Source organism: Hemitrygon akajei, chromosome 8 (genome assembly GCF_048418815.1).
Source record: "Hemitrygon akajei chromosome 8, sHemAka1.3, whole genome shotgun sequence".
Lineage (NCBI taxonomy): Eukaryota > Metazoa > Chordata > Chondrichthyes > Myliobatiformes > Dasyatidae > Hemitrygon > Hemitrygon akajei.
The window spans coordinates 17,340,364-17,356,644 of NC_133131.1; the positions used below are offsets into that span (position 1 = coordinate 17,340,364).

The 16,281-nt window shown below is 38.9% G+C and overlaps 1 protein-coding gene across 1 annotated transcript in view; it reads right to left on the reverse strand.

The window, feature by feature from the left end:
• Window positions 1-16,281, reverse strand: part of LOC140731515 (nuclear pore membrane glycoprotein 210-like) — a 138,018-nt gene that overhangs the window by 73,355 nt on the left and 48,382 nt on the right. Inside the window, exons 10-13 of the mRNA XM_073052985.1 lie at window positions 6,480-6,620; window positions 3,687-3,809; window positions 1,727-1,882; window positions 527-725 (exon numbers count right to left, since the gene is read on the reverse strand). Coding sequence (XP_072909086.1) covers window positions 527-725; window positions 1,727-1,882; window positions 3,687-3,809; window positions 6,480-6,620 — 619 coding nt within the window. The remainder of the gene's footprint in view (window positions 1-526; window positions 726-1,726; window positions 1,883-3,686; window positions 3,810-6,479; window positions 6,621-16,281) is intronic.

Here is a 16,281-nt window from a genome sequence, read left to right on the forward strand (position 1 = left end):
GTGATTAACAGTGTGGCAGACAGAGATCAATGTGGGGACTCACAATGAATACAAACCTAAAAATAATCAATCAGACTATTAATGATGCAACACTAAGAACTATGAAGCTGAGGAGATACAGTTGAAGAAAATTTTTATTTTGCATAGTTAATTGTGCAAAACAGATCTAAAAAGAGAATCAAAGTGAAACCTCAGTAGAGAGTTACAGAACTGTACAGGATAGGAGCAGGATGAACATATCCTAATGCGTTCCTGCATTGTTCTAAATGAGCACTACACAAGCATGACGTCATTACGTGCATATCCAAGGCTTCCCAAACACGATTCCTGACCCTTTCCAACTGAGTAAATAGTATTTTGGAACATATAAACTCATTTAATCCAGAAGTATTGAATTCTTCACTAAATGTAAAGAAACTCAGTGCTGCTGGCAAAAATTTCAGATCTTCAAAGAAATGTTTAATAAAAACAAAATACCTTGTTTTCAGTTGCAAACCACAAAACTGAATCATGCTTTCAGATGTACCTTGAATGACTCTGAATACCCCTTGCTTGTCCATTTCTACTGCCAAGTTCATTAGTGTGCAGTCATTCACTGGAACTGTTTCCATGGCATCCGTCTCCATGAGTCCATAAACCATAACAGGTAGGTAAAGAGATTGAGCAACCTCAATCTCTATTCGGGATTGGACAAAATCTATACTGACTGGTCTCAGCACATTTATCTACAATCATGCAAAATACCAAATTAATTTTTAAATCTACATTATTCATCCAAGATAATTCATTCATATGGCCCATAAAGAAAGAGTAAAAGGAAGTTAATCTCCACCATAAACACCAGACTTTGTATCTGAGATACTATATGTATACTTCTGAACACAGACAGCAGACTATCAAAAGAATCTAACACTCTTGGGTGAAATACCCAATTACCAACATGATTCATGCAGAAAGCGGTTGCTTTAAATTTTAATAAAGCACCTATCTGAAAAGAGTTTCTGCATTATGCTACAGATTGGACTTATTGTTGTGCCCATGTTAGACCCAACTTCAAAGCTATTTATAAAGGTAGAGTTAAAAAAACAAAACAAAATCTAAATAAAAACTAATATGAGCAAGTGTTCAGAATTTTCAATGAACATTAGTTATCATCATCATCATTGTGTGCTGTGTCATATGACATGGGCGATCATGGTCTTCCATCAGTTTTCAATCTGCCTGTGGGGAAGAACTGTTGTTCTTATTCTTTTCTCTATCCGTGGTCATGATTGTTCTTGCCAAATTTTTCTACAGAAGTGGTTTGCCATTGTTTTCTTCAGGGAAGTGTCTTTACAAGACAGGTGATCCCAGCCATTATCAATACTCTTCTGAGATTACGGGCCTGTCATCAGTGGACATATAACTAGGACTTGCAATATGCATCAGCTGCTCATACAATCAACCACAAATTGCTTCCATGGCATCATGTGACCCTGATTCAGACTGGAGGGGGGTGGTCTAAGCAGGTGCTAGACATTGCCCAAGGTGACCTGCAGGATAGGGGAGGGAAGGAGTTTTTTACACCTCCATTGGTAGAGATATATCCCCACTCTACCACTCATGACATTACTTAACACCAACAAATATCTTCTAAATTGGTTTCACATCAATCCACAAATAAATGAACTTGGAAAACAGGATCATCAGTATTAAATAGTTAAGGAAATAATTATTTCTGACTTACTTGCATTTCGCCAAAGTGAATTGGATTTTCCACATCCCTCGCCTGTATAATGCTAAAACCTAGGTTATCACCAGTTGCTATCAAACCTTTTACAGTCACTAGAGCAACACTTTCATTACTTGATGACCATGTGAAGTTCCCACTTCCTCCATTAACCTGGTGAATACAAATGCAAGTTTAAAACACTTTAGAATACAAATTGTACTTTTTTTCTGAATGTGCATTAAATCATGCTTGTTTGCTTGAATTATTCAGCAACCATTTGTAGCAAGTGAGGACTTAAGAGCACTAGATTGGGAAGAATGCAAGCATTTATAAGGCAGCATTTATATCTGGGTGGACAAGGGAATTATCAGATGTAAATACCATTTTCTGCTTGTTGCTAAATGACAAACAGTTTGAGAGAAATACTGCATAGAATGATATAGCAAAGGACATTTAACTTAATACATCTGTGTGGTTTTTTGAGACAGCTTTCCAATTTGTCCCTCTTTTCTGCTCTCTGCCCACATCTCTGCAAATTCAAATATTCTTCCAATGATCTTTCACTTGTTAATATTGATTTATTCTACCACCTTTTACATACTAAATTTTAGATCTAAACAATCCATTGCTTAAAGGATTCTAGTATCTCATCTGGTTCTTTTGACAATTTTACTAAATTTGCTTTCACTGGTTTCAGACCCCATTGCCAAAAGCAGTTTCTCCTCCTCAAGTCTATTGAAATGCTTCTTGTTTTTGAACATTTGTAACAAAAGCTCCCAAAGAAGTACATTTAAAAGCTTTAAATATGAGATGCCCAAGACAAAATATGCATGTCTTTCATATTTACTGGTAATATATTTAATAAAAACAATATTATAAGCCACTATGCACACATAATGAACAGTAACATTGAGTCAGCATACAGGAGGAGATAAGAGTACTTAATGACATGGTGTCCTGACAACAACTTTTCGCTCAATGTCAACAAAGCAAAAGAGCTGGTCATTGACTTCAGAAAGGGGGTGGTACACATGCTCCTATCTACATCAACGGTGTTGAGGTTGGAAGGGTTGACAGCTTCAAGTTCCAAGTTCCAACCCTAATCCAACAACGTTGATGTCACAAGGAAGAAAGCTCAACAATGCCTCATTTTCCTTAGGAGGCTAAAGAAACTTGGCATGTCCTCGTCAACCTTTACCAATTTTTATGGTGCACCACAGAAAACAGTTGACCTGGATGCATAATGGCTTGGTATGATAACTGTCTGCAGATGACTGCAAGAAACTACGGAGTTGTGGGAACTGCTCAAAACATCATAGCAGCCAGCTTCCCCTCTATGGACTCTGCCTACACTTCTTGCTGCCTCAGTAAAGCACCCAGCATAATCAAAGACCCTACCCACCCTGGATATTCTTTCTTCTCCTCTCTCCCATTGGGCAGAAGATACAAAAGCCTGAAAGCATGTACCACCAAGCTCAAGTACATCTTCTGCCATGGTGTAGTAAGATTGTTAAATGTTGCCCTTGTCCATAAGATGGGCACTTGACCTCAGAATCTACCCTGTTAAGACCTTGCATTTTATTGTTTATCTGTCCTGCACTTTCTCAATAGCTTTTAGAATTTATTCTGCATTGTTACTGTTTTACCTTGTTCTACCTCAATACCCTGTGTAAGGATTTGATTTCTATGAACAGAAATGAAGACAAACTTCTCACTGTATCTTGGTACATGTGACAATAAAAACCCAATAACCAATTTTCAAAGTACTTGGGGTTCAGGTCCTTTTCTTTAGGATAGGGTAGTGTATAAAAAGATCAGGTTTGATTCACTGGCTTTATATTACTCACTTCACCCACCCAAATTTGAATTAGTTGAAAAATTACCCGTCTACTCAACCCATTCTGACAGAATATATACAGATTATACATGCTTTTGTAAATTAGGGAGTTATTCAGATAACTGAGTTTCATACTACCTTAATTATGTGCCGATAACTTTGAGGCTTGGGGTGCCATGGGAAGACAAGAACACCTGGCTCCAGGAAAATTGGTTTATAAATAATTACTTCTTGTTGGTTGGTAATGGGTGTAGCCACTTTCTGTAATTATATAGAACAGACTTATAGAAGCAAAATAAATAAAAATTTTATCCTGGAACTCCAAACCTATTAAATTTTTAAGGATATGGCAGAATCCTCTGTAGTTGGGTGTACTTCTGTGAAGCAGAGCAGAAGTCAAGCAGCAACTAGGTTTCATTTGGTATATCCTGAGGCTCTGTATCTGGAATCTTCTGAAGATCTTTTGACAACTTGCTGCCGTCTAAGTCCTTTCAACTATTCTTAAGCATCTCTGATAACCAGAGACATATACAATTCTAAATGCTCTTAAATAAAATACAAATTGGTTTAATTAAAGATATGAAAGTACAGGAAAGTAATTAAGAACTTTATAATAAAGTCAAATAAAGAAAAAGAATCAAACTTCTTACTAGTGTTACGTACCCCGTAACTGGGTCACTTACCAGCAAAGATAGAGAGGTCTGTTGAAGTCTGATGATACTATTTTTAAACAGTATTTATTAGTAAGAAGACACAAAAATAATATCAATGCAAATATACAGATACTATACGTCGTCAATACTAAATCTAAAGGTGCGGGTATAATAATAATCAATAAGAAATAAGCTGTATCGTTGTCTAGGGGATAATGAATTGTCCGATGGAAATATATAGTTTGTTCAGTTCATACAGGCTGCAGCCGTTGGGGAGAGAGAGATTTAGAGAAAAACTTGCCGATTCCTTTTATGATGTCAATCCTTCCAGAGTTGTTGGGAAGTTGAGTTCCCCGTTGTTAGCTAAAAACCGTTTTTCTGTGGCAAAGGTCACCGATTCCGGGGCAAATGGAAGCGGACGCACGTGGCCTTCCACCGGCTTTCGCTATTACGGGATCGCTAGCGTTTCTTCTGGTGCGTCTGAGGGGCTGTTCCCCCGGACCTTCATTTTATCTTGACTCACAGGGTCGCAGATGTCGATCAGGTTGGGATGATGCAATCCCTCCACCAACCTTCCCCCTCGGTTCAATGCCTGGGGGGGCTCTGATGCATCGTGCAGGATGCAATACACAAGTCCTTCTCCAAGAGACAATAGCCGGTATCAATGGGTCCGCCTTTCGGAGGCCAGGACACATTCCACCCTTTTGTGGATTCTGCATGTCTTTCTCTCATTTCCTGTGTCCCCTGAACTGACTTAATAGTAATCTTGCGATTCTCACAAAGGAGGGGGCTACCCCGCACCCTTCGGCCCCTCAGAGCTGTGGCACATTCGTAACACTAGCACTTTTTAAATCAAGGCCAGTAACTCTAATCAAAGGCATTGATTGCTAGTGCTCCAGTCTAACTTGGCTCAATGCCACAAATTGCCATCATTTGTTTTTTAAATCAATTTTTCATTAGAAGCTCAACTGTGCAATGCCTGAGGGACAAAAATTGTTCATGTTAAATTGTGTTAACTGATTTTGCACTTCTTGTACCTGGGGGAATTAAAAGTATGTGATTAATAACAAACGGACATCTTCTTCTGCTGTCCAACTCACCAAAATTAGAACAACAAAAATATAATATCCAAAATTAGTTTTTGCCCAGATTTTTAAGTTGTGAGATCTAGATTTTGCTAATGCTGAAGACTTAAGTTCCAATTGTATGTACAGGGTTAGACTTTTGTTATTGTCGTAAACAGAATGCTTCACAATTCACTGCAAAATGAACCTGAAGAGAACTAGTTGAACTGAGATCTGAGTCACCATAAGTGACCTCTGAGAACCTGCATAAGTTCACATAAATGACTGATCTGCTCTCAGAGTTGAGTCAGGGTCACCATCAATCTCATAAATAATTGCTTCAGGATCCTTGCTGCCAGTGCTGATAAATGTCACATATGGAACTTCATTGCTCACTGCTGCTTTAAGTAGTCAGAGATATTACAAGCAGATTTGACAAATTGTTTTTAAATAGATTTATTTGTGGAAAAAATAACACATGAAATAGATATTACCCATTTATAAGAAATTAAATAAATGTGTAATAAATAGCTGCTTCGATTTTTTTTTGTCTGTTAAATCAAATCTTGGTGTAGTGAGTTAACATCAATACCTATCTTAACATATTAATGCTTTCCAGCAAACATAGTAAACATAAGAAACATGAGCAGAACAACGTCATACAGCACCCATTCCATAAGACCATGGTGAACTAATCTATGACCCAACTTCACCTTCCTTCTCTAGGTCCTATAACCTACAATTCCCTGAAGTCTAAAAATCTTGCTCTAAAAAACAAAGATTTAGTATCCCCCTTCTAAGCTTTCACTACTTTGATTCCTAAAACTCTGAACTATTTTGGTTATTTCAATATGCAAAGTAATAATTATATGAATGGTAGGTATATAAAATGAACAAGTAAGAGAAAAAAATCAGCATTAGATTAAAGCAACATTTACAGTGGAACTGTGAAGAGAAGCATAAAAACAGTTTAGTTAAAAATCTACTACATTGACTACGGTGTTGTCATGCAAAGTCTATCATCTTTAATGTGGATTGCTATGCCATTAGTAAAAATATGTAAGCAAAATACCATAAAACATCTTCTCTTAGCTATAACATGAGATAAAACATGCCAGAAAGATCATATTAGAATAACTGCATTGTTTTAATGACATTGATAAGTCATTTCATGTAGTGTTTTGTAGTATCTTGTTCAAGTATTTTATCCTTACCTGCCCAAATACCCCAAACAATGTTGCATTAATTACTGCTCGGCCTTCCGACAAAACATTAACATAATGAAAAGTTCCATTCCTCAGTGTTTTCAGAGTTTGGAAATGCGACTTTGGAAGGACAGTAGCAATATTTAAGTTCTAGGAGAGAACAGAAGTTTCTAAACATTTTGTTTTCCATTATATTTCTAACAAAAGGTTTCTTTTAATTTTATCTGCAATATCATTTTGCAGATAAAATTAAAGGAAACAGTGGTTCTATGACTGAAATAAATTGCAGTTGTGGGAACTAAATTCTTCCATCTAGAAATATTACTTCTTGCAGAATGTTTACTAGCACCTACTGAATCAGAATTAGAATCATATTTATTATCAATGACGTCATGAAATTTGCTCTTTTGCGACAGCTGTACAGCAAAAGACAAAATTACAAAAGTAAAATATAGTGCAAATGATGTATAACGAGTTACTATTCATGGATTCATTCATCATTCAGAAATCCAAAAATGGAGGGAAAGAAGCTGTTTTTAAAATGTTGAGTGTGGGCCTTCAGACTCCTGTACCTCCTCCCTGATGGTAGGAATGAAAAGAGGGCATATTTGGATGGTGAGGGTCTTTAATGATAGATACTGCCTTCATCCTGTGTACTGAGAGGTCTATACTAGACTGTGGTGCATCTAGTCAGAATGCTCTCCAGTGTACATTGATAGGAATTTGAAGTCTTAGGTGACATACCCAACTTCCTCATGAAGTATAGCCACTGGTGTGCCTTCTTTATGATGCAAGTCCCTTGAAGAATTGCAGACTAGTTTTAAATTGTGCAACCTAATATTAACTGGTGTTGCCCATTCATGAAATCGATGACACAATAATTTAACAAAAATTGGTTTTCAAATTGCAAATTGTAAAATGAGGCAGCATATCACTTGTATGATTCCATAAGACCCTAAGATAGAGGAGCAAAATTAGACTATTAGGTCCTTTGAATCTGCTCTGCCATTCAAATTTGGCTGATATTTTTTCATCCATATTCTTCTGCCTTCTCCCCATAATGGTTGATCCCTTTATCAAGAACATCAATATTTTCTCACATCAGAAGGAACAGAAGGATAAATGATTCAGAATCAAGTTTAATATCACCGGTATATGTCATGAAATTTGTTGTTTTTCAGCAGTACATTACAATACATAGTATTAAAAACTATAAATTACAATCATCGTCATGGCTATCCCTTGAGGTTGAGGATGATGGTCTTCGTTCTGTTGATCTATTTATGGGCTCTCAAGTGCCATATGAGTCCGATCTTGGCTTTGAGAATACTTCCGCATTCAGGACAGGTAGTTCCAGATGGCAGATCGGGCTTTGGTTGTTGCTGCCTCTCTTTCCATTTTTTTCTCTTTTCTTCTAATGCTGCACATCTGTTGGCTTCGAAAGTTGCTGTTCCTTCTCAGATGATAGTTTGCCAGAGTTTCCTGTCCTTGGCATTGGTTTCCCAAATGTTGATGTCGATGTTACATTTCTTCATGTTGGCTTTTAAGACGTCCTTGAATCTCTTCTGTTGTGCGCCTCTTTTACATTGCCTTCTTTAAGCTGGGAGTAGAAGATTTGTTTCAGCAGACATTCGTCTTTCATCCGAACAACATGACCGCTCCATCTTAGTTGGTTATTGATGACGTAGGCTTCAATGCTTGTTGTTTTTGCTTCATTTAGCATGCTGACGTTGGTTCTCCTATCTTCCCAGCTGATATTTAAGATGTTTCGAAGACAGTGTTGATGGAACTTTTCAAGTGCCTTCAGACGTTGTCGGTATGTTGTCCAGGTTTCTGATGCATACAGGAGTGTTGGGATCATCACTGCTTTGTACACTAACATTTTGGTGTCTGTTCTGATGTCACGATCATTAAAGACTCTTGTTTGGAGACGTCCAAAAGGTATTCCAGCGCATTTAAAACGATGTTGGATCTCGTCATTAAGGTCGACATTGGAGGAGAGATGACTGCCAAGATACAGAAAGTGGTCCACGTTTTCCAGGGTTGTTTTACAAAGTTGAATTGATGGTTCCATCCAATTTGTCTCAGTTGGTGACGGTTGGTAGATGATCTGAGTCTTCTTGGAATTGATGGTAAGTCCAGGTTTCATGTATACACGGTTGAAGGCAGTCAGAATCTGTTGTAGGTGGTTTTCTGAGAGAGCTGCAACACTGTTGTCATCTGTGTATTGGAACTCGATGAGGGAACTCGTGGATGTCTTGTTTTTGGACTTGAGATGGGCAAGATTGAAAAGTCCGCCATCAGTTCTGTAGACAAGTTCGATTCTTGGGGGTAGGTTGTCCTCGATGATGTGGATGATTGTCGCAATAAAGATGGTGAACAAAGTTGGGGCAATCACGCATCCCTGTTTTACTCCTGATTTGACTTGAAAAGGCTCACAGTTATTGTTGCTGACCATGACTGTGACAAGCATGCCATCGTGGAAGAGTCTCAGGATTCGAATGTACTTTTCAGGGCATCCATAGGTGGATAGGACATCCCATAGGAGTTCCCTTGAAACCAAGTCAAAGGCTTTGGTGAGGTCAATGAATGCCGTGTACTAAGGTTGAAGTTGTTCACAACATTTTTCTTGTAGTTGTCGCATTGTGAAGATCATGTCGATTGCTCCACGTGATGGTCTAAAGCCAGCTTTTGTCTCCAGAAGGATCTTCTCGGCTAAAGGCTTGAGCTGGTTATTCATGATGCAGGTGAGGATCTTTCCTGCTGTTGCTAACAGGGAAATTCCACGATAGTTTCTGCATTCGAATTAATCGCCTTTCCTTTTTTAGATGGTAACGATTGCTGAGTCTCTAAAGTCTGCTGGTATGTTTTCATTTATTCAGATCTTGATGAGAAATTGATGCAGTTGGTAATGAAGTGAGTTACCTCCAATTTTGTAGACCTCGGCTGGTATTCCATCGAATCCAGCGGCCTTGTTGTTATTCAAGGATTTGATGGCTTCCTTGACTTCTTCAAGTGTTGGTATTTTGCTTAAGGAGTCATCAATGGGCTGTTTTGGAATGTTGTTAATCACATTCCTGTCAAATGAGATGGTTTGATTTAGAAGATCTTCAAAGTGCTCCCTTCATCTAGAATTGATGTCAGCATTGCTCTTCAGGATGGTTGAACCATCTTTGCTTTTGAGAGGGGCTTGACTGTGAGTGGATGGGCCAAAAATAGCTTTAGTTGCGTTAAAAAAGCCTTGAGTGTTGCTGTTGGATTGAGCTAGTTGTTGGATTTTCTGAGCTTTCTTCCTCCACCATTGGTTTTTCAGGTTTTGGGTGCTCTTCTGGACTGCAGCCTTGCATTCCTGATAGCGTTTCCTTTTGGCAGCCGATTGTTGGTCATTTTGTAAGATGATGAAAGCTTTTTCTTTTCGCCGACGAGTTGTTGGAGTAGTTTTTCGTTATCATTGAACCAATCCTGATGTTTTTTGTCTTGAACCCAATTGTATTTTTGCAGGAGGTGATGATAGCGTTCTTCAATTGACTCCAGTGTTCTTCTACAGATGGTGGGATTTGTTGAGGCAGTTGTTCTTGAAGATTTTGATGGAACTTCTATGCATTGTTGATGTCTTGAAGGATGTCAACATTGAATTTCTTAATAGTGTTCTGATTTTGGTGTTTCCTTTTGGGCTGAATCTTCATTCTCATGGTGGACGAGATGAGTCAATGGTCTGTCCAGCACTCGTTGGCACTAGTAACAGCTCTTATTATCAGTACAGCTTGTTTGTCCCGAGATTGTACAAGGATGTAGTCGATGAGGTGCCAGTGTTTGGAGTGTGGATGCTGCCAAGAGACTTTGTGCCTGTTTTTCTGGCGAAATACTGTGTTTGTAATCACCAGGTTGTGTTCAGCACATTTGGTGAGGAGGAGTGTTTCATTGATGTTGATCTTGCCAACTCCTTCCTTGCTCATTATTCCAGTCCACAGCCTATGACCTTTCCCGAGTCTGGCATTGATGTCTCCCAAGAGAATGATCTTGTGGTTGCTGGGAACAGAGGAAAGGACATCATCAAGTTGGGCGTAGAAGTTCATCTTTACTTCATCTTCAGATTCCAGAGTTGAAGCATAGGCGCTGATGATGGTGGCATGTTGGTTCTTGACGAGCTGGATTTGCAGAGTCATGAGACATCTGTTGATTCCCAGTGGTTGTTCTGTCAGCTTCTGAAGTAGGCTGTTTTGGATGGCAAAACCTACTCCATGGATCCTTGGTTGTTCAGGATCAAGTCCTTTCCAGAAAAAGGTGCATTGACCTTACTTTTCCTTTAGTTGCCCATCTCCAGCTCTGCGGGTCTCACTCAGAGCAACAATGTCAAAGTTGAATTTTTGGAGTTCCCGGGCAACAAAGGCAGTTCTCCTCTCTGGTCAGTCTGAGTTTGAGTTATCCATCAGAGTTCATATATTCCAGGTTGCAAATTTCATAGTTTCACTTCTCGATGTTTTTCGACTGCATGATGGTGATCCTTCTGTAAGTGGTTTTCCAGACAGGATGGGGTGAAGCAGACTATTTTTAAGGCACCTTTTCTAGCCCCCTCCCATTTCAGGGTGAGCAGAGTGGATTCTAAATAGGGTTGCTCAGACGTGAATACTGCTACCGAAGAACTTTCCTGCTTCTGTCCAAAAGTTGAGTGACTGAATCAAGTATTCACCGCTTTCGTGCCAGTTCTTGACTAGGAGCTTCCAGCCATCACATTGACTGCTCCCGTTGCTGTCCCCTGATCACTGAAAGACATGAAGAAGTGGCCCACAGAGTGAAGACGCCCGTGCATGTATTTGTTTAATGTGTACTTGATTTTGCAATCAAGAAGCACACAATACTTCACAAATCAACCAACTGATCCCAATGGCATGGAAACCACAATGATTGGAGCTGATGGGTTTGTTGCAGCCTTCATCCGCATTCACAGCTGCTGAGTTCAAAGTAACTTAATCTGCCTGTTCCACCATTGAGGTCTTGGTTGGATTGTTCTTGGTCAGGGATCTTACCCTCAACCTTACCACCATGGGTGACCCTACCAGGAGCATAGCTCCAGTTGGCATCGCTCTCGGGATCTCAGGACCACACAAACTTCTCCACCACGACAAGGTGACAATCCACGGAGAAGTATAAATTACAATAAGAAGTATATATTGTTACGAACCCCGTAACTGGGTTACTTACCAGCAAAGATAGAGGCATCCATTGGAGTCTGGTGATACTATTTTTAAAAGTATTTATTAGTAAAAATACACAAAAATAATATCAATGCAAATATACAGATAATATACGTCGTCAATACTAAACCTAAAAGTGCGGGAATAATAATAATCAATAAGAAATAAGCTCTATCGTTGTCTAGGGGATAATGAATTGTCCGATGGAAATATAAAGTTCGCTGCAGTTCACACAGGCTGCCGTCGTTTGTTTGTCACTGTGTTGCAATTGTTGGAGAGAGAGAGAGATAGAAGAATAGGAACAGTTACCGCTATTGTTTTTGCCAACCTTCCTTTATGATTTCGATCCGTCGGTGTCTCGTTGCTGTGGCCGTTCAAGTATGACCTCTCCATTAGCTAAACCATTCTTCCGTGATGAGCCCGCCACCCAGGCAAGGGAGGACACACACACGAGCTCTCACCAGCTTTCGCTATAAAACGCTGTCACTGGATTTCTAGCGTTTCTCCTGGTGTGTCTGAGGGGTGTTCCCCAGACCCCTCTTTTATCCTCACTCAAGTGGGTCTCAGATGTCAATCAGGTTAGGATGATGCAATCCCTCAACCAGACCACTCTGGTTGTCCCCTGAGGGGTTTCAATGACCAGTACAGTACTCAATACACAATTCCTTCTCCAAGAGACAATAGCAGTAATCAGTGGTTCCGTTCCGCTTTTGTTAAGAGACATTCCACCTGGTTGTGTATAACAACTGCCTTTGCTGTGATCCTGCATCTCTCTCTCTCATTTCCTGGGTCTCAGACCCAAAATAATAGCGATCTTGCGATTCTCAAAAAGGAAGGGGGGGGGGGGGCATTGGCGATTCTGGACCTTTCTGTCCATCAGATTTGCTCCTCATTCGTAACAATATAAAAAATAAATTAAGTAAATAGTGCAAAAAGAGAAGGAAAAGTACTGAGGAAGTGTTCATGGGTTCATTATCCATTAAGAAATCTGAAGCTGGAGGGGAAGGAGTTGGCTGTAAAACCTTGAGTGTGTGTCATTAGGCTCATGCACCTCTTCAATGGTAGCAATGAGAAGAAGGCATAGCCTGGGTGATGGGTGTCCTTATTGATAGATGCTGTCTTTTTGAGGCTTCACCTTTCGAAGGTCCTGAGGAAGAGACTTGCCCTTAAACAGTTTATTCATTTCCATAGATGTTGCCTGACCTGCTGAGACCGTCCAGTATTTTGTGTGTATTGCCTTTTGAAGGTGTCCTGGATGGTGGAAAGGCTAGTGCCCATGATGGAGCTGGCTAAGCTTACAACTTTCTGCAGCTTTTTCTGATCCTATGCAGTGTCCCCTCCATACCAGACAGTGATACAACCAGTTAGAATGCTCTCCACAGTACGTCTTTGGTGACATACCAACTCTCCTCAAACTTCTGATGAAATATAGCTGCTGCCGTACCTTCTTTGTAACTGCATCAACATATTGGGCCCAGGATAGATCTTCAGAAATATTGACACCCAAGAACTGGGCTGATGTGTGTTCTCTTGACTTACCCTTCTGAAATTCTGCCAACAATAGTTGTAGTCTGCAAATTTATAGATGGTATTTGAGCTGTACCTATCCACACAGTTGTGGGTGTAGAGAGAGTAGAGCAGTGGGCTAAGCACACATCCTTGAGGTGTGGCAGTGTTGAGTGTCAGTGAGGAGGAGATGTTATTTCCAATCTGCACATATTGTGGTCTCCTGATGAGGAAGTCAAGGATCCTGTTGCAGAGGGAGGTACAGAGGCCTATGTTTTGAGGCTTTTTGATTAGAACTGAGGGTATGATCTTGTTGAACACTGAGCTGTAGTCAATAAACAGCAGGCTGATATAGCTATTACTATTGTCCAGGTTTTCCAAGGTCAAGTGGAGAAGCAGTAAGATTGCATCTGCTGTAGCTTTGTTACGGAAATAGTCAAATTGCAGCGGCCCTGGTCCTTGCTTAGGCAGGAGTTGATTCATGACCAACCTCTCAAAGTATTTCACCACTGTATATGTGAGTGCCACAGAGAATTGGTCATTCTCCCTGCTCTTCTTAGGCATTGGTATGATTATTGCTCTTTTGAGGCAGGTGGGAGATTCCAAATGCAGCAGTGAGAGATTGAAGATGTCCTTGAACACTCCCACCAATTGGTTGGCACAGGTTTTCAGAGGTCTACCTGATATACCAGCAGGGCCTGATGCCTTGTGAGGGTTCATCCTTTTGAAAGATGTTCTGATGTCGGCCTCTGAGACAGAGATCACAGGATCATTGGATGCTGCAGGGATCCGTATCGATGCAGTTTTATTTTCACTTTCAAAGTGTGTAAAAAAGGCATTGAGCTCAAATGGGAGTGAAGCATCATTGTCATTGTTGATGTTAAATTTTGCTTTGTAGGACATAACGGCCTGCAAACCCTGTCAGAGCTGATGTGTATCCGATTCCATCTATAACCTCAATCAGAATTGTTCTCTTGCTCTTAAGACAGTCTTCTGTAGGTCACACCTGGACTTCTTGTATAGTTCTGGATCACTGCTCTTGAGAATACCATGAGAAACCTACTGGCTGTCGATGGAGTAGCAGCATTTTTTTTAGTTGCTCCTACTCTGCTTAATTTACTGTTTCCAACTTGTTTTGAAAACTTACTTTTAAATGCAATATTGTTTTATGATGTGGGGTACCGAACCTACTAAAAAATGAAGAGGACCCTCCTATAACTTTCAAATCTATTATGGAGACAATTTGAAAGCATAAAAATGAACTTTCGGAGGAGTTCCAGCAGAAATTCCGGCAACTCAGCGCTGAATTTAAACGAATGGATGTAAAATTGGATTCTATTCAAAAAACTTTAAGGGAACATGATAAATGGATAAAAGAGAATGAAGACACTTTGATGATGTTGGATACGAAGATTGATGTCCTGGAAAAGATCTGTGATAAACAGTCAAAGGTTAATGAAAAATTAAGACAAAAGATTATCGACTTAGAAAATAGAAGCAGAAGAAATAATTTACGAATTCTGGGTTTTAAAGAGATAATGGAAGGCAATCAGCCATCGTAAATGTTTTGCAAACATTTTGGCTAACTTATTTCTGAATATTTTAAAATCTCCACCTAAAATAGACCGAGCTCATAGATCGCCAGTACCAAGACCTCCTCCAGGAGAACAACTCCGTTCAGTGATAATTTGTCTTCACCACTTTCAAACAAAGGAACTTTTAATTCGTGAATCTTGTTGGAAAGGTATGATTGATTATGAAGGCCAGAAGATCAGAATTATGGAGGATTCTTCACCCAAGATGTTGAATGAATGCTTCAAGTTTAAAAAGGTTATGTCGGAATTGTATAATAAAGGTTTTAAACCCTCTCTTTGTTACCCTTCTCATCTTAGAATCATTTTGAAAAATGGCTCTCAGAAATGGTTCCGTTCAACTCAAGAGGTGCAGGATTTTTTAATTTCAGAATCGGTATCAGAAGTTTAACTGTTCAATAATTTCCTACATAAATCTATGTTGTGTCTGCCTGATGGATCCTTTTTTTAGAATCAACCGTCTAACTGTTCATTACTTTCTTTTATGAACAATTGTTTTTTGTTTACTTTTGGTATACCTTCATATCTAATTTTTTTGTATTTTTATTTCTTTGCTTATAAAATTAAAGATTTAACATCAGGAAGTTTTCATTGAGTTAATACTTTCCAAGTTAATATAGTCTGAATTTTCTTAGTTCTTTTTAATATTTTATACTGTATTTTTTATGAGGTTTTTTTAATAAGTTTAATTTTGCTCTATTTTTTGTTGTGTCTTGTTGGAATGCAATTAGCCTTGAAAATTTTTTGAAGCTCAGGCAGTAGATTGTTTTGGGATGGTAATGTTGGTAGGTTTAGCTGTTGACTGCCCTTTGGTTGACTTTCTCTCTTTGGGTGGGGGGTTAGGGGGTGGATTTCTTCTTTTCTATCAGCTGTTTGGTTCTCTTAGCTTCAATTGTTGCTTGGTTACTTTATCTTAAAGTTCATTGTCTGGATTTAATATATATTCCAGCAGTTTTTATTCTAACCTCTCTTTTAAGTAATATTTAAAATGGACCATACTATCAATTTACTTAGTTTTACTGTGAAAGGATTAAACCATCCTATGAAATGTAATAAGATATTTAATTATATTAAGAAATTGAATGTCTCAATTATTTTTTTACAAGAAAACCTATTTGTAAATGTGAAAATTTACATCTTTTCATCCATTGGAAGGGCTTATTTTTTCATTCCTCCTTTCAGGCTAAAGCCAGAGGAGTTTCGATTCTCATGGACAATTCAGTTTCTTTCATTCAACATAATGTAGTGTCTGATACCAATGGGTGTTTTGTTATAGTGTCAGGGAAATTAGATAATAAATTAATGGTTTTTGCTAATTTATATGCCCCAAATATAGATGATCCAGGTTTTTCTGAATGCTTTTTTTTGCTTTTACCAGATTTAAGTCTGTATTCTGTGGTTTTAGGAGGAGACTTCAACTGTTGTTTAGACCCTGTTTTAGATCGCTCATCTTGTAAATGATTGACTTTTAGTAGATCTGTCTCCTTTATCCAATCTTTTCTAATGAAATGTGATATT